Source organism: Leptonychotes weddellii, chromosome 10 (genome assembly GCF_054177405.1).
Source record: "Leptonychotes weddellii isolate Sample4059 chromosome 10, ASM5417740v2, whole genome shotgun sequence".
Lineage (NCBI taxonomy): Eukaryota > Metazoa > Chordata > Mammalia > Carnivora > Phocidae > Leptonychotes > Leptonychotes weddellii.
The window spans coordinates 44,834,163-44,853,000 of NC_138378.1; the positions used below are offsets into that span (position 1 = coordinate 44,834,163).

General features: G+C 40.7%; 1 protein-coding gene across 1 annotated transcript in view; it reads right to left on the bottom strand.

Annotated features, from left to right (window-relative positions):
* LIMS1 (LIM zinc finger domain containing 1) overlaps positions 1-18,322 on the bottom strand; it is a 151,551-nt gene extending 133,229 nt beyond the window's left edge. The window contains exon 1 of the mRNA XM_081833305.1: positions 17,992-18,322. Within this exon, the coding sequence (XP_081689431.1) occupies positions 17,992-18,023 (32 nt within the window). The 5' untranslated portion in view covers positions 18,024-18,322. The remainder of the gene's footprint in view (positions 1-17,991) is intronic.
* Between the last annotated feature and the right edge of the window lie 516 nt (positions 18,323-18,838).

Consider the following 18,838-nt stretch of genomic DNA (forward strand, 5'->3'; position numbering starts at 1 on the left):
CCAAAAAACAAGAGTCCAGGGCCTGATGGATTCCCTGGGGAATTCTACCAAACATTCAAAGAAGAAATAATACCTATTCTCCTGAAGCTGTTTCAAAAAGTAGAAACAGAAGGAAAGCTTCCAGACTCATTCTATGAGGCCAGCATTACCTTAATCCCCAAACCAGGCAAAGACCCCATCAAAAAGGAGAATTTCAGACCGATATCCCTGATGAATATGGATTCCAAAATTCTCAACAACATCCTAGCTAATAGGATCCAACAATATATTAAAAAGATTATCTACCACGACCAAGTGGGATTTATCCCCGGGATGCAAGGGTGGTTCAACATTCGCAAATGAATCAATGTGATATAATACATTAATAAGAGGAAAGAGAAGAACCATATGGTCCTCTCAATGGATGAAGAAAAAGCATTTGACAAAATACAGCATCCTTTCCGGATTAAAACTCTTCAGAGTATAGGGATAGAGGGAACATTCCTCAAGTTCATAAAATCCATCTATGAAAAACCCACAGTGAATATCATGCTCAATGGGGGAAAGATGAGAGCCTCTCCCTTAAGATCTTCAAAACATTTTTAAACATAGTGTTTTGTTTGTTTTGTTTTTTATCATTACCCTCAGTTGTGTAAATATATTCAATCACCTGAAATGGGCTAAGTGCTAACAGAACTTTCCAGATATCACTGGGCTAGTCACAAAACTCTTACTTTCTTGGACTCATTTTAAAACAGAAAACTAGTTTTTAGCCATGTTTACAAAGGATTCATGACTATTACAAAAATATCACTACCCACACTCCTAAAACAAAAGGCTGCTCATTTGATGGATGAATTACTCCATTTTAAGATTCTAAAGAAAACTACATGATATTCCCTAAAACATGCTTCACTGTGACAAAATCTACATTGTATTCCAAAGAAAGACCTATTCTGACAGCAATTCACTAAAACCCAAGGGAATCCATTGATGTATTTTAATGTGTGCAATGACCCTAAACTGTGATATTTTGTACACCATTTTCCCACACACTCTCTAAATGAGAAAATTTGAAAGTAGTGAATGAATATTTATTTTGTTCTAAACTTTCCCATTAGAATAAGAGACAGAGGCATTCAAGTCAAGCCTGAGGAATCATGCTAAATTTTAATCTACATTTATATGCTTTAGCTGAGTAGAAGGCCTAAGTTAAAATGCCAAAGGTCCCTTCTTTAATTACAGGCTTAGCACACGTCATTTTAATATGACTACTTCTGTTTTTATCTGTTTTTATGTGAGTGTTTCTGTCTCTGGGAGCCCAGGACCAAAATCTGAACCACTACCTCAGAGGGTGTCCAGCCACTTGGAGCCAGCAGTTGGCAAGCCTGTGCTGAAGATTCTCTCACCACCATGTTCTAAGGGTTTGAAAAAGACAGACATTCTCAAGCTCACCAAATTCCACTTTTCCCCCACACTATCCTTCAGTGATGACATGGAGGACGCTGGTAATTCCCAACCAAGTCCTGCCTGGTTGTCTAGCACCCTGGAATATGACTGGTCTCCTTCCCAGCAACTTCAAGTTCAAACCCATGATCACTAAGTGTGGAAGCACACCAGTTGCGTGGGAAGTCAGAGTCTAACTGCCATTTGTAATCCAAAGAGTGAGGAAAAAGCTTTACTCAAAATGTGTATATATTTTAAAGGTTTTATTTGTTTGTTTATTTATTTATTTATTTGAGAGAGAGAATGTGCATGAGGTTGGGGGGGAAGGGCCAAGGGAGAGGGAGAGGAAGAGGTAAAGAATCCCAAGCAGACTCCCTGCTGACTGCAAAGCCCCATGCGGGGCTCCATCTTAGGACCCCGAGGTCATTGTCTGAGCCGAAACCAAGAGTTGGTCACTTAACCCTGAGCCACCCAGGCACCCCTCAAAATGTATATTAAATCTAACTTCAAACACAACTCTACCTGATGAAGTCCACCATTCTTTCTTCTTATCATGTAATGAAATCAGAACTCTAAATCAGTCCTTTAATCTCCTCAGTTGCACATTAGTCATATTATAGTCAGAAAAGGCATCTATTGAAAAGGAGAAAGTTTTGGGGCGCCTGGATGGCTCAAGTGGTTAAACAACTGACTCTGGATTTTGGCTCAGGTCATGATCTCAGTGTCGTGAGCTCAAGCCTAGTTAGGGCTCCATGCTCTCTCCCTTTGCCCCTCCCTCCTGCTCGCACTCTCTTTCTTTCTCAAATAAATAAAAAAATCTTAAAAAAAAAAAAAGAGAGAGAGAGAGGGGCACCTGGGTGGCTCAGTTGGTTAAGCCTTTGGCTCAGGTCATGATCCCAGGAGTCCAGCTCCCCTCTCTGTAGGGAGTCTGCTTCTCCCTCTGCCCCTCCCACTGCTGGTACAAGCTCTCTCTCTCTCTCTCTCAAATAAATAAATAAAATCTTAAAAAAAAAAAACTGGAGAAAATTTTAATTAAAACAGAAGCATCATTCAGGAAATGTTGCTTTCCATTAAAAAAATGGACATAATTATCATTCAAACGATTTGCAGGTGCTTTTAAAAAGTCTCCATAAGCAACTTATTTTGCCCTTTACAGATTTTTTTCCATATCTCTCATTGGACAACATTTTAAACTCTACGTGATATTCAACATGAAACTATTTCTACCACTGCCTTTTTTTTTTTTTTAAAGATTTTATTTATTTGACAGAGAGAGAGAGACAGCGAGAGAGGGAACACAAGCAGGGGGAGTGGGAGAGGGAGAAGCAGGTTTCCTGCTGAGCAGGGCGCCAATATGGGGCTCAATCCCAGGACCCTGGGATCATGCCCTGAGCTGAAGGCAGACGCTTAATGACTGAGCCACCCAGGCTCCCCTCTACCACTGCCTTAAAAAGGGTCACCTAAATTAGAGACAGGTTTGCTAAGTAATGAACAGCTAGGCTTTGCTAGTTCAGCTATAAACGACACAAACATTAACTACATCCTTCAATGGTGTGGCAATTGGCCAATAAACAGGGATCACTAGGTGTGAGCAGAAAGTTATCCACACTCCAATGGGCTTCCAGATACCACCTTAACCAGAGGGGCTCACACTGCAAGAGCAATACTCTTAAAAAGTAGAGAGGCAGCCTGAGAATGAGGTAAAAACACTGGCCCAAGAGAATGTGGGATCTCAACTCTAACTGAAGTGCTTGTAAAATGAAAAGTATTACGTAGGTACCATGGACAATGTACTTTTCTGAGCACAGATGTCATGCCCAGTATAGTACAAAAGTGATATATGGTAAAGTAACACACATATTATTGACTAGGGGACTGGACTCTTATTATATAATAACATTTGCAATCTGTCAAGTTGTACCAGTGGGTTATCAAATTAGTCAACTGGGAGAAAGCTTCTCTTTTTAAAAGTACTGCAGCCTGGACATGAAATGTCTTAAACAATATCACCACTTTGCAACCTCTTAATGAATTAATGATCTAGACTGAAAGTCTACACAGTATGGCCTGCCGCCTATTTTTGCATGACCTATGAGCTCAAAGAGTTCATATTTCCACATTAATTAAGGAATTCTTCATTTCTCCATTTTTGTCAGCAACAGAGTGCCTAACGTGCTAGGCACTGTTCTAAATGTTTTACACATGGTAACTTGTTTAACGATGACAATCACAGGAAATGAGTACTATTACCTTCATTTTACACATGAGGCAGAGAGAAGTCAGGCAATTACCAACAGGTAAGAAGCTGGGATATGAGCACAGACAGTTTAGCTCCAGAATCAATGCTCTTACTCTCCATGTGTGCCATTTCCCATTTGGAATGTCTAATTGGCACAGATCAGTGAAAACATATGGCTCTTTTCATTTCAGTAAGGTGGAAGGTATACTAATGTCAATGGGCCAGACACCCCAGATAGAAAAACCATTATTCTTTAAGTCAGTTACGAGATCCAATCTCCAGTTCCTCCTGTATCAGCCTTGTACTCTGAATACATATTTTAAATTTCCAAACCTCCAGTTTGTAGTGTGAAAATAAGAATGTTCATACTTCTCTAACTCATTCGTTTACTTATTGAGCACCTGATGTCAGGCAGTCTTGCTGGATCTTGGAACACAAAGGTGAATGGAGAAAAATCATTTCCCGGAAGGAAATCAGAGTCTAAAGTGGAAAATAGTCCCTTACGTGCTATGTGACAGGTTTTACACCATAGGAGTTACTGTATGTTAAGAATAAACAACGTAGTGGAGAGAAAGACATGTGTAACATTTCCCTGGGTGAGGAGAGGGAAATGTATGATCAGGGATAATATCATGGAAAAGATGATTTTTGAAATGAATCTTGAAAGATTAGGAATACCTCTAAGGACACAAAATGTTGGGGAAACAGGGTATGTAAAAACATGAAGAAACAAAAGAAAAAGATAAGTCCTAATTTCAAACAACTCTGAAAGTGTAGAACACACATCTCCAGGGCAGTTGGGGGTAGGGGTGGATGAATCTCAAGTGGAGCTAGAAAGGTAAGGATTGGGGAACAAGACTAAATATGTAATCAATTCCAAAGCACTGCAGAGCTAGCCAATGGTTCTTAACATATTCTTTATTAACTACAGAAGTCATGATTGACAGTCTGACGTCTCAGTTGATGCAATGCCAGCAATGTACAGTTCCAGACAATCTTACAACGTGGGAGCCTTTCCAAACACATCAGAAGCTCTGAAAAGATTATCACTGAGTTCTGCTGCAGGAGCACCTGAGATGGAATTATAACTTTTCATGCAAAATGTCAAATTTTAAACACTCTAATTCTCAATTAGATATTCTGCATCTGGAGAAGCCAGCCTGTGTTTTTGACAGAAAAAGAGAAATCTGAGACCTAAAGTGTTCTTAAAAAAGACCTTTCAACCATTCCCTTTTGAAGACATGAGGGTCCAACACAGGGAGTCTGGATTACCCAGATAACCACTTCAATGTCCTATATCTCTCTGCTTTTGGTAAGTGAGGCAGGAAATGAACAGCTCAATAATTTAATTCAGGTGTCCTCAAAACACATTTATTTTCCCTACCCTAACTGACTCTCCATTTTACTCTTAGAGAATTTCCATGAAAATTAAGAATAAGCATGGTCTGGGAAAATTATAGCAGTATAATAAGTCTATAAAAGTTTCAGTGGGGAACAGATGGAAAAATAACTGTTGCCCATTTAGGCAAACATGCATTTTTAAAAATCAAATGTTTTGGGACACCTGGGTGGCTCAGTCGGTTAAGCATCTGCCTTCGGCTCATGTCATGATCCCAGAGTCCTGGGATCGAGCCCTGTATTGGGCTCCCTACTCAGCGGGGAGCCTGTTTCTCCCTCTCCTGCTCCCCCTGCTTGTGCTCTCTCTCTAATAATAAAATCTTTTTAAAAAATTAAATGTTTTAAGATCATTGTAGATTCACATGCAGTTCTAAGAAATTATACAGAGATATCTTACATACACTTTACCCAGTGTCTTCAAATGGTAACATCTTACAAAAATGTAGCACACTAAAATCACAACAATGATACTGGTATTAGTACAGTGAAGATACAGAACATTCTATCACCACAAGGATCCCCCATGTTGTCCTTTCATACCCATACCCTACTTCCCTCCAACCTCTGTCCCCATCCCCATCTCCTCTTAACCCCTGGCCACCACTAATGTTTTCCATCTCTATAATTTTGTTATTTAGAAAATGTTATATAAATTGAACCACACAGTATGTGACCTTTTGAGATTGGCTTTTTATTTCATTCAGTATAATGCCCTTAAGGATCTCAAGATCCATCCAAACTTGTACAAAAATCAATAGCCTATTCCTTTTTATTGCTGAATAGCATTTCATGAGACAGAGGAACTACACTTCATTTAAGCATTTACCTGCTGAAGGACATCTGAGGTGTTTCTAGTATTTGGGCATTAAGAATAAAGTTGCTTCCTGGATATTAAACCAATCTTGCATACCTGGGATAAATCCCATTTGGTCATGATGTGTAATTCTTTTTATACTTTTTTGGATTCAATTTGCTAATATTTTGTTGATACCTTTTACATCTATGTTCATAAGAGATACCGGTCTGAAGTTTCCTTTTCTTGTAATGCCTTTTTCTGACTTTGGTGTTAGGACAGTGCTAGCTTCATAGAAAGTGTTGGTAGTTGGAAGTAGTCCTTCTAGTTTTATCCTCTGAAAGACTGTAGAAAAATGGCATAATAGAATTCGCCAGTAAACCCATACGGGCCTGGAGTTGTTTTAGAAGATTATTATTTATTGATTCAATTTCTTTCAATAGATACAGGCCTATTCAGATCATCTATTTTTTCTTGTGTGAGTTTTAGAAGATTGTGTCTTTCATGGAATTGGTCCATTTCTAGTAAATTATCAAATGTGTGGGCATTGTTCATTGTATTCCTTTATTATCCTTTTAATTTCATTAGGATCTGTAGTGATATCCCCTTTCATTTCTGATATTAGTAATTTATGTCCTCTCTTTTTTTCTTAGCCTGGATATAGCCTTATCACTTTTGTTGAACTTTTCCAAGAACCAGCTTTTGGTTTTATTGATATTCTCTATTCATTTCCTGTTTTCAACTTCACGGATTTCTGCTCTAATTCTTTTTCTTTTTAAATATTTATTTATTTGGGCATGTGGGTGGCTCAGTTGGTTAAGCGACTGCCTTCGGCTCAGGTCATGATCCTGGAGTCTCTGGATCAAGTCCCACATCTGGCTCCCTGCTCAGCAGGGAGTCTGCTTCTCCCTCTGACCCTCTCTCCTCTCATGCTCTCTCTCACTCTCTCTCTCAAATAAATAAATAAAATCTTTAAAAAATAAATATTTATTTAATGTTATTAAATAATAAATACTAAAATATTAAATATTAAAATAATATTTAATAAATATTAAATATTTAATTAATTAAATTAAATTTAATTAATTTAATATTTAATATTTAATATTTAATTAATATTTAATAAATATTAAAATATTAAATAAATATTTATTTATTTTAGAGTGAGCATGAGCAGGGGAGGGGCCAAGGGAGAGGAAGAAAAAGAATCCATAAGCAGACTCCCTGATGAGCTTGGAGCCCAATGAGGGGCTCGATCCCAGGACCCTGAGATCATGACCTGGGCTAAAACCAAGAGTTGGATATTTCCTATAAAGGCAAAATGTCATTTTTTTCCTCTGGCTACTTTCAAGGTTTTTTTTTTATGTCTTTAGTTTTCAGAAGTTTAATCATGTGTCTTGGCTGGAATTTCTTTGGGTTTATCCTGTTTGTGGTTTACGCAGCTTCTTGAGTTGGTGCATTTACATTTCTTGCCAATTTGGGAAAATTTTCAGCCATTATTTCCTCTAGTATTTTTCTACCCCACTCTCTTTCCCTCTCCTTTCAGGATTCAAATGACACAAATATTAGCTCTTTCTTTATAGTTCCACAAGTCCCTGAGGCTTTGTTCCCTGCCCCCTTTCCCCCAGGGTCTATGTTCTCTCTGTTGTTCACACTGGGTAATTTCTAGTATTTTAATCTTCCAGTTCACTGATTCTTTCTTCAGTCCCGTTCAGTTGAACCCATCCACTGCTGAGCCCTCCACTGAACTTTTTATTTTCATTATCATATTTTTCAGTGGCAGAATTTCCATTTGAATCTTCTTTATATCTTACCTTCTATTTCTTTCCTGAGGCTTTCTACGTCTTCATTTGTTTCAAGCATCTTCACAGTTGCTTACTGAAACATTTTTATTATGACTGCTTTAAAATCTTTATCAGATAATTTTAACATCTCTGTCATCTTGGTGCTGAGATCTATTTATTGTCTTTTTTTCTTCACTTTAAGATTTTTCTGGTTCTTGATATGACAAATGTTTTCCTAACAAAACATGAATATTTTTATTGTGTTATGAAACTGGCTTTTTCTGAAATCTCTCTAGCAAAAGAGCTCCCTCATTACTGCCAGACAGAGGTAGAAATATGGGCTCCTCATCTGGCCTCTGTTGACACACAAGACGGGAACTCTTCATTAATGGTGGGCAAGGATGAGTTTTAGTACCCTACATTGTCTGCACTGACACTGATAATGGGGCGGGGGGTGGTAATTACCAGTGAGGATGAAAGTCCTGATTCCCTAGTTGGCCTCTTGCTGACCCGACCATGACAGGGGTGCTGGGAGTGTCAGGTTCCAGCCTGGTGAGGATGAAAGTCTAGGCTCCCCACTTGGACTTCACTGGCATGAGTAGGGATGTGACCACAGTTTTTCACGGGTGTTTGGCTGGAGTAGAGCACATACCATCTAAATGTTTTATGTCTTATTAGACTTTCTCTCTCCTGGTCCTTGGCTAGAGAGAGCAGTCCTTTGTTGTGGTTTTTTGGTCTGCATCTGGTGGCATTTCCAGACTGCCAGATTCTTCAGGTCTAAGATTGGAATATATAAAGTAAAAAGAAAACCCAGAGAACTGACCATGCTGCTGGGGCTGATGAACAACAGAGACTAACATATTTATCAATCTATCAAACATTTAAACCTTACTTAGATCCCAATTCAGAAAAACTACAAAATAAAATGGATGCTTGAGATAAATGGAAAGTTGAAAACTAACTGGGTAGTTGATGATATCAAGGAATTGTTAGTACTCTTTTTCAGGTGTGATAATGATGTTGTAGTTATATTTAGACTTTTTTTAGAAGAGCCTTTATTTTTTAAGGGTACATATTAAAATCTTTATGATATGACATAGGAAAGAAAGGAATGAAAAAAGAGAGGAATCAGTCAAAGATTTACCATCAGGCAATAACTATTGAAGCTGAGTGGTAGCACATGGGGATATATTAGTCTATTTTTTATATATGTCTGAAATTCTCCATAACAAAAAATTTTAAAGTACAGATTTCATGACATTCCCCCCCCCAAGAAGTATGAGAATAGGATGAATAATCTGCATTTAGTATGAACCCCATGTCGATGGTCTGCAGCCCATGTTCTGAGAGTACTGCTATACTGGATTCAACGTTCCAAATAAACCAGCCTCAGGTTGAACAGTGCCATGACCGATAGGTCTCTACCTCGTGGGAGAGCTCAACAAACATTTGACTGATCCTCACATATTAAGTAAATAACAATAAATCTACAGTAACTGGTGACAAATGATCATTTCCTCCTTTAAATTTCTCAAAGGCTTTTAAAAACTCCTCCTATGCTACTTGTATAGACAAAGTGTGATCCCTCACTATATTATAATGATATGCTTCAGAGCCCACAGCACAGTATACACAATGAATGCACACTGAATTGGAACTATGTCTTCAAATTTGTAAAAACTATTTTAGTACATGCAAGCATAGCCAAGAGTTCAAAATTAAAATAGCAGACATTTGTGTGTTGCACACAAGTACCTACACACTAAATTTAAGTAAAGAGTTTAATCTTATCCAGTATGTTCTCTAGGAGGCCAAGAAAGAAAAGACTAACAAGAGGTAGAAGCAGCCAGGGAAGCCATCTTCAGGACAGAAGAGCTTAGGCTGGGCCTTGAGCACAATATTTGGAACCCTCTACCCCACAAAAAAGGAAAAACCAAGTTCAGAAAGAAGTACTGTGGTATGTCTGGCAATAATGAAAAGATGAGTAAGAAAAGAAAGAGTAGTGGGGAATAAAACTGGATAGGCTGGTTGGCATGCTAAGGTAAGAGAAAAACCTTCAAATCTCGGCAAAGAACTACAGAGAGCTCTGACCAACTGAACAGTGAAGTGAATGGAGGAGCCACAGACCTCTGGGGGGCACGACTCACATGTGACCTGGTGAGTTCTTCACCTCTTGAACTTAGTACCCTCATCTGTAAAATAGGCATTAAACACTCTACTTCGTGATGTGGCTGTGAAGGTAAGATCTGTTACATAGATGTTCAACACCTTTAAAGTACCTTTTGTCAAAGTAGGTAATTAATAAAAAGTGGTTATCACTAAGAAAGCTTTCAAATGAGTGGCCTGGCAGTGAAATGAAATCATCTAAGTAGGGATGACTAAACATCGTTTGAATTTCTTCCCAATGTTCCGTGGGTGTTGGGTCTCTGCCACTAGTACACATTACACTGTAGAAGTAAGTTAAACCAAATGTGAAAGTTATCTTGTCTTACTCAAATTTCGGTGGCTTTATTCAAAAGATGTCACAGGCACTAAGCAGAACCAGCTCTGAACTTTTCAGTTCACTAACAAATGAAGGAATAAAAGGAGAAATAAAGTTCATTTAAATCTAGTTTGTTTTTCTTTGGACATTTAACAAATTTTGATTAAGACACTCCTTTACCTTCAGAGATAACAATTTGGCCGAAAAGATTAGACATATCTATACCAACAACTGTAACGCAAAACAAGCTGGTAGGGCGCCTGGGGTGGCTCAGTCATTAAGCGTCTGCCTTCGGCTCAGGTCATGATCCCAGGGTCCTGGGATCGAGCCCCGCATCGGGCTCCCTGCTCAGCAGGAAGCCTGCTTCTCCCTCTCCCACTCCCCCTGCTTGTGTTCCCTCTCTCACTGTGTCTGTCTGTCACATAAAAAAAAAAAACCAGAAGCTGGTAACTACCACAAATGAAGTCAAAATGCTTGGGGAGAGCAGATACAAGCTCCGAATCCCTAACTCCCCAACCATACAACACGGGCTCAATAAATGTTCCAGAAACTCATTATTTCATGGGAGAAGTGGCAATTCTGTCCCAAGTGCCAAGAAGACACAGGAGAAGATGATTTTCTGGCCCAAAAGAACAGCATGAGCAAAGACACAGAGATGGGAAACACTAGATGTTTTCAGAAAATGGCAAACAGGTGAGAGTTTAGTGAAATAAAGACTAAGGGAATAGTGTGTGACAAAGCTATCAGACAGGCTGGGGCCAGACCACAGAGAGCCTTAAACTTTAGGCTCTAGAGTTTGGACTTTATTTGGCAGGCAATTAAGAAGTCTTCTTAATATTTTGAAAGGTGGAGTAAAATGACCAAAGTGGTGCTTTAGGAAAATCTGGAGCCAACATGAATGATAGAATAGTTAAACTGAAAGATACTCGAGAGCTGGGACCATGTCTTCTCTGCCTTTTTGGTCTCTACAGTTGCACCTGCACCGCATCTTGCATTGAGGAATCTGCTGCATTAAGAAGGAGGTGCAACAAGCTGTGGGAGAGGCAGCAACTGCCCACGCTCTCTCCCGTGCTGTATTAGTAAAGCAGATTCCATAAGGGGTAGCAATGTGCCCAGCTTTCACAAAACAAAACCAACAACTACAACATTTGCCAATGAGAAATAATTTACAATCTGTTTAAGCAGCTGGTGTATTTGTCGCTTAACTGATGCATCAGTAAAGAAGTCTGTCAACAGGAAAGAATCTCTCAGACTGTGCCATGTGGGGGCAGTGGACATGGGTGGGCAAGAAGACCCAAGTCTCTGGGAATGAAGAAATACAATCACCATCATGTATGCCTACGAATCCCATGTCCCCAAGAACGCATTTCACAAAAGGAATCCACTTGAAAGAGAGTGACATCCAGGACCTTTGCAATAGAACAATTCTAAGGCAACATTTAGTAATTCATTCAGACATTTCCAGAACCACTATGTTAATGGGGCTCAGAAATATCAAAGTCTCAGCCTCAAGGCACTTACAATATAGATAGGAAGATAAAATATATACGTAACAAACTCTAACAATGCACTTTGAATGAAGTAACAGAACAAACTAGTGTAGTACAGCAGAGAGGACTCCACACTACCTTCAAAATTTGGGCTCTAGTCCTACCCCTACTATTAACTCACTTTGTGGCCTTGAATAGAGGTAAATAAAATTACCTCTCTATGCAACTCCTGACTTATAAAATAAAGGAAGAGTTGAGTGGACTACTGTAGTAGACTCACAAAAGTGTTGAGTACATTAGTAGATTGTAACTTTTTCACATATGAAGCCATTTTTTAAATGCTAGGTAAATTTCTTAATCTTCATGTTACTGTAATTGTCTTTTCAGTATATGCTAACAAAGAGCATATACTACAAAAATGCTACCACAAATCCTATAACACCTTTAAAAGAATCTGTACTTTATCAATGTTTAAACAACAAACAGGAACGCACACAGAATTGTGTTCCACCTCAAATGTTTTAATATGCATATGTATTTTATTTTGTATTCTCTAAAGTCTTTCCCAGCCTTAATATTTTTATCTTACACTCACTTGAAAGATAATCAGAACAAGGGTGAAAAAGAAGTAAGGAGTGAGAAAGAGAAGTATGGATTCAAAGAAAATTCTACGGTAGGAACTCTGCAAGAATGTGGGTATAGAGAGTGAAGGAACGGAAGAAATCGCAAGTGACTGTATCAGTGCCATTAACAGTGAAGTCAGAAGTTGTAAGCTTGGAAAAAAGAACCAGGATGATAGAAAAAATCAACATCAACAACTATAGTTACCATTAACTGAGCATCTACTATGTTCCTGGCATGATGTCAGATTCCATGCACATGGTTAAAAAAATCAAAACAGTACAAAAAGGTACACAGTAAAAAAATTTTCCTCTCATTCTAGATTCCTAAACTCCTTAGATTCCTAGACACCCTCTCGGGGGGCAACAATTATTAACAGTTTCATTTGTATCTTTCAGAAATGTTTATATTGGCCTGCATATTTAATTCTCACAACAACTCTCTGAGATAGACGGTATTACTTTATAAATTAAGAAAATAAGCCTTGGGATGCCTGGATGGCTCAGTTGTTAAGCGTCTGCCTTCGGCTCGGGTCATGATCCCAGGGTCCTGGGATCAAGCCCCGCACTGGGCTCCCTGTTCAGTGGGAAGTCTGCTTCTCCCTCTCCCATTCCCCTTGCTTGTGTTCCCTCTCTCACTATCTCTCTCTCTGTCAAATAAATAAATAAAATCTTAAAGAAAAAAGAAAATAAGCCTTAAGGAGGCTGACTTGGGTAAGGCCATAGAGCCATGAAGGGACAGAGCTGGGATCAGAACATGGGCCCAACCATCCATGCACACACCCACTCAGGGATCTCCTACAGAAACACTGGCACGGATGTTCAACGGACTTGAAATAACAAAAAACTGGAACCAAAATGTCCATCAAGGGCTGGCTATATAAATCTATCACATGTGTACTGTGAACTACTATACAGCCATTAAATCTAAAGTTAAAAAATTATGGTAGATCTAGATATGCTACACAGGAAAACCTGTAAGACAGCTTATTAAATTAAAAAAAAAATTGCCAGAAATGAGGAAACATTGTTTAATCGCCTGGAGTTTCAGTGTGGGATGACGAGAAAGTTCTGGAGATGGCTAATGGCAATGGCGGTACACCAGTGTGCATGTATTTAATGCCACTGAATGCACACTGAAAAATGATTAAGACGGTACATTTTGCTATGTAGTAGTGGTTCTGTTAGGTTTGTAGTGGTTCTTCTCTCACTTTATCATACCTACCCCTCAGACATCCTGGTAAGACTCCAGACTTCAGGTGTCTCCACCCCCAACACATCTGTCAGCATTCAAACTCAATTTCTAGCACCCTTTTCCTACCCCACACAGAAAACACAAATTCAGAGCCTGATTTATCTGTAACTTCCCAACCCCTATCTATGTTAAATTTTCTTGTGGACTCCTCAAACTCCAAAATATGCTCCAACGTGAAAAAAAATAAAGAAATATGCAGGAAAATGCTTCCTCCTCTCCCCCAGTGAACTCCAGTGTGGAAATGTCTGATGAGATCAAATAAAAGAGAGATGATGTCAGTATGAGGGGGGGTAAAACCACTGTGGGGCAGAATGCACAATGTGTGCAGCAGGTAGAGCAACCCTTGCTTCTCAAGTATCTTAAAATTGAAATTTTTAGAAGGTAACATGGCAACAGTCCAGCAGGTAATGTAGATGATATTCCTGTGGGTGGGAAACCACAGCTTAAAGCATAATTACAAGAAATGTAAAATCGACAAACGGCCTGAGATGTTTTGCCTTCTATTTAAGTACAACCTTAACTAAGAACATGACCTACACTGGGGTTTATTTAAATGATTATCTGAAGAATAAACATAACACTATTAAAAATAGAGACTCTAAGAGCAAAGCTTTGCTCTCGCATTATAGATCTGCTTTAGCTGTTGAAGCTTCTCTGACCAAATGGAGGGGCAGAAAGGCCCTCTCTAGGAGCTCAAGTGCTGTACCCATATTTGCCAAGAGAAAGAGCTGTCCAGAAGATGGTGCCAGGGGTCACCATAGAGGAAAGGGATGGGAATGATAATATGTGGAATCCAAAAATAAAAAATGAACAAACCAAACAGAAACAGACTCATAAATACAGAGAACAAACTGGTGGTTGGTTGTGTGTTGGGGGAGGGGGCGGTGTCAGGGTGGAGGACTGGGAACAAGGGCAAAACAGGTGAAGGGGATTTAGAGGTACAAACTTCCAGTTCTAAAATAAGTCAAGGGGGGGCGCCTGGGTGGCTCAGTCGTTAAGCGTCTGCCTTCGGCTCAGGTCATGATCTCAGGGTCCTGGGATCGAGCCCCACATCAGGCTCCCTGCTCGGCGGGAGGCCTGCCTCTCCCTCTCCACTCCCCCTGCTTGTGTTCCCTCTCTCGCTGTATCTCTCTCTGTCAAATAAATAAAAATCTTTAAAAAATAAATAAATAAAATAAAATAAAATAAGTCAAGGGGATGAAAAGCTCAACAGAGGGAATATAATCAATAATATTGTAGTAACATTGTATGATGACAGATGATAACTGCATTTATTATTGTGGTATTTTGCAATGTATGGAACGGAACTGTCTAATCACTATGTTGTATATTTGTATATCTGAAACTAATATAACGTTGTATGTCAATGATAAGACTTTTTTAAAAAAAATTCAAAGACAACAGTCCTGATTGATTGTTTTCTCTAAGCTTGTAGGGCATGGAACAACCAGAACTGAAGGTTATCTTTCCACCACCTAATTTTCACTGGTTTTCTTAAAAGTGAAGAGCCCAACTTCCTCACCCATACAAAAAGGCACAGAGCACTGAAGTTTTAGCAAGACACTCACTGCCATGACATTTTTCCTTTTCATTACAACACTGGCTATCTTGTCAGGAAAATCCTTAAGGGCAGAAAATTGCCTTTTTTCGTAGTGGTTCTTCAAGTCTTAGTAAGTCCCACTAAAACTCCCCCAAACTAGAGAGCACACAGAACAACAAGACTTTAATACATATTTTAAGAAAAATCTTTCTATATAGTCTTTTAAAAATATACCAAATATCCACCTCCCTCATCATTTAGGATTATGTCATTAACAGCGGTTCTCCAAATGTGGTCTCAAAACCCTGGAGGAGGTAGGGGTGGTGGAGGTATCTCCAAGACTTTTACAAGAGGTCTGGGAGATCAAAACTCTTTTCATAATACTACTAAGAAGTTCCGAAAAAGTTGCTGTAGCCTTTTGCACTGCAGTGACACTTTCACTGATAATGCAAAAGCAAAGGTGGGTATGGGTATAACATGGCAACATGAGGATCCTTGTGATGCTGGAACTCACTGTTCTATATTTTGACTATGGTGATAGACACATGCACCAACACTTGTGGTAAAATTACACAGAACTAAATACATATACACACACACAGATCACTACAACTGGGAAATCTGAATAAGACTGATGGATTGTGTTACTACCAACATGGTTGTGATACTATACTACTTCTTTGCAAAATATTATTATTGGGGAAACTGGGTGAAGGATACACTGGATCTCTCTGAATTATTTCTTATAACTGCATGTGAATCTATAAAAATTTCAATTAAAGAATGCATACCCATGTTATTAGCAGTATTATTCACAATAGCTAAAACACAGACGCAACCCAAGACACCATCAAAGGATGAATAAATAAAACGAATGTACACATACAATGGAATATTATTCAGCTCTAAAAAGTCAGGAAATTCTGACATGCTACAACATGGATGAACCCTGAGCACATTATGCTAAGTGAATGAAATAAGCCAATCACAGAGAGACAAATACTGTGTGATTGATTCCATTTGTATGAATTACCTGGAATGTCAAAATCAGAGATAGAAAACAGAATAGGAGTTACCAGGGGCTGGCAGGGAGGGAGGAACAGAAAGTTGTTATTTAATGGGTATAGAATTTCAGTTTTGCAAGGGGAAAAGAATTCCAGAGATAGATGGATGGTGGTAATGGTCATCCAACAACATGAATGTACTTAATACAAAAAAAAAAGAAAGAAAGAAAGAAAGAAAAGAAAAGAAAAAAGGAAAGGATTGCTAACAGCAAATTCAGGACGGGACAGGGATGAGATCAAGGAGGGACACTAGATCAGTTGAAGGGTCCTAAAAGGAAACAATTTATATTCTTTATTCGTACTGTGTAGCCACTGTAACATTATTCTTTATATCTTAGATCTTAAATTTTGTATCAACTTAATATTCAGTAAATTTTTCAAAAACAAAAAAATGTCCTGGATGAAGCGGTACAAATTATTAACATTATTAAATCTTGACCCTTGACCTTCTTGTTACTTGTGATGACAAGGGAGGGATGCATAAAGCAGTTCTGCTGCATACCAAAGAAGATGGTTGTCTCTAGGAAAAGCACATGTGTCACTGAGTGATGAGGTGAATCAAATGCTTTCTTCATGGTATACCATTTTTACTGGAAATAATAAGTGATAAACTATGGTTTTTAGACTTGTATTTGGCAGACATTTCTTGGAACTCAAAAAAGTGAGCCTGTCACTTAGGGGAAAACAACTGACAGTAGTTTTCTGCCAATAATAAAAATCAAACTTTCGAGTGAAATTCAGAATGGTGGGAAACTTGTTCCCACCGCCTGGAGTGTGACAGGTTCTCAATACTTACCAACTTTTCTAATGAAATCAGTGGTGATATTGACAAATGTTATCTAGTGGTATTGTATGATGAAATGTGTCAGCATTTGCAAGATCTGCCTAACTCTATGAACCAATATTTTCCAAATGACAAACATATGATGTTACAATGGGTAAGAAGTCCATTCACACTGCAAAACAGACCAGTGAATTTTTATGTAGGAGTGAAAAGTTCACTGGTAAGGCTTCAGATTCCACATCCAAACTAATCTTTAAGAAACTACCATTTCTCTAGTTTGAGTGTAGTAGCAAAGAATATCCACAATTATCTGCAAAAGCTATTAAAACACTCCTCCCTTTCCAACTAGGTAGGTATTTGTGTAAGACCAGATTTTCTTCACACAGTTCAGTCAAAAAACACATCGCAATAGACTGAATGCAAAGCATTTAGGAAACTCTAGTTGTCCTTCTATTATGCCAGACATTTAAGAGATTTGCAAAATGTAAAAGAACACCATTCGTCGCACTGATTTTTTGTTTAGGAAAATACTATTTTCATAAAAATGTGTTATGTCTATTAACATATAACGGATTTACTGTTTCTTTAATGAATTAAATATTTTAAATGTCTCAGTTTTCACTTCTAATCTAGTAAATATCTATAGGCATAACCATCACAAGCAAAAAGTTCTTTTATTTTTTAAAATGGGTGCTAAGACCAAGACGTTTGAGAGCCGCTGGTCTGTATAACGTGTTCCAACGGCTAGAACATGAACTATTCACTCAACAAACATCTGTTGTCGGGTGCTGTGCTAAGCCCTTGAAGTGTTTAGGCGACAGTGGACACGTCACCAATAACTAGTGGAACCTCTCACCAGCGGCCGCCAACCCGGGTCGGAGCGCGCCGCGGGGGTAGCGCGGAAGCGTGGCTGCGGGCGGCTGGGCCTGGGGGACACGGCCCCGCTCTGCGCCCGGCTCCGCGGCCGCGGAGGGGCTCGGACGGAGGCCGGAGCGCGGGGAGAGAGGCCGCCCACCTACGACCGGCACCCAGGCCCCCGGGAAGGCCGGGGAATTGGTTCGCCGCCGACGTGGCGGGTGCCGAGCGCAGCGCAGTCGCGACGGCGCCCGTCCCTTACCTGTTGGTCATTCCTGCCGCCACGCCCAGCATCTCTCCGCAGTCGGCTTTCGTCCCTCCGCACCTCGGCTGCCCGCGCCGCTCCGACCGCCGTCTCCTCCCTCGCGCAGCGGCCGGCTACGGGCGGGCTGGCGGGCAGGCCGGCGGGCGGGCCGCGAGCAGGAAGGGGAGGCAGGCAAGGGGCGGGGAGGCCACTGCCGCCTCCCGTCCTCAACCGGCAAATGGTTGGGCGCGCCGCGCGGGAGCGCGGGGCAGGGGCGAGGAGAGGTGGGTGCGGGGGCGGAGCCGCCGGCGCGGGAAACCCGGCCTCGTTCCCACCCCACCTCCGGCCTTCCCTCGGCCCGGTTCCCGGCCTGGTTCCGCCATGGCCCCGCCCCCGTCTGGCTCCGCCTCAAACCCTCCCCTTCTCCGAGCATCGTCCCACCTCCGGCCGGTCCTCGGGCCCGCTCCCTCCCTAGCCTCCGCACAGTCCCCGGCGCCGACCCGCCCCGCCCCCCAGCTCCTCTCCCCTCATCCCTGCCTGGCCCCGCCCCTACCCGCCCCCGCTTCTCGGCCCCGCCCAGTCCCCCCACCGGCCCCGCCCCGCCTCCAGTTCGTCTTAGGCCCCGCCCCCTCCCGACTTCGCCCCGCCCCGCTCCGCCCCCGCCCGGCACGCTCCAAAGACCTTACTCGTGGGGCGGGTACAAAAGCTCCACTGAGAGTCCTCCGGAACCGCAGGCTTGTAGGGGGTGTATCGCGACTGGCCTCCGCTGCTCCTCTCGGCTGACTGCACTGCACGCCGCAAGCGGAAGGAGCCCCCAGTGTTTTCCTTCTTCGAGACAGCTCTGATTCGGCTAGGCTGACGGACC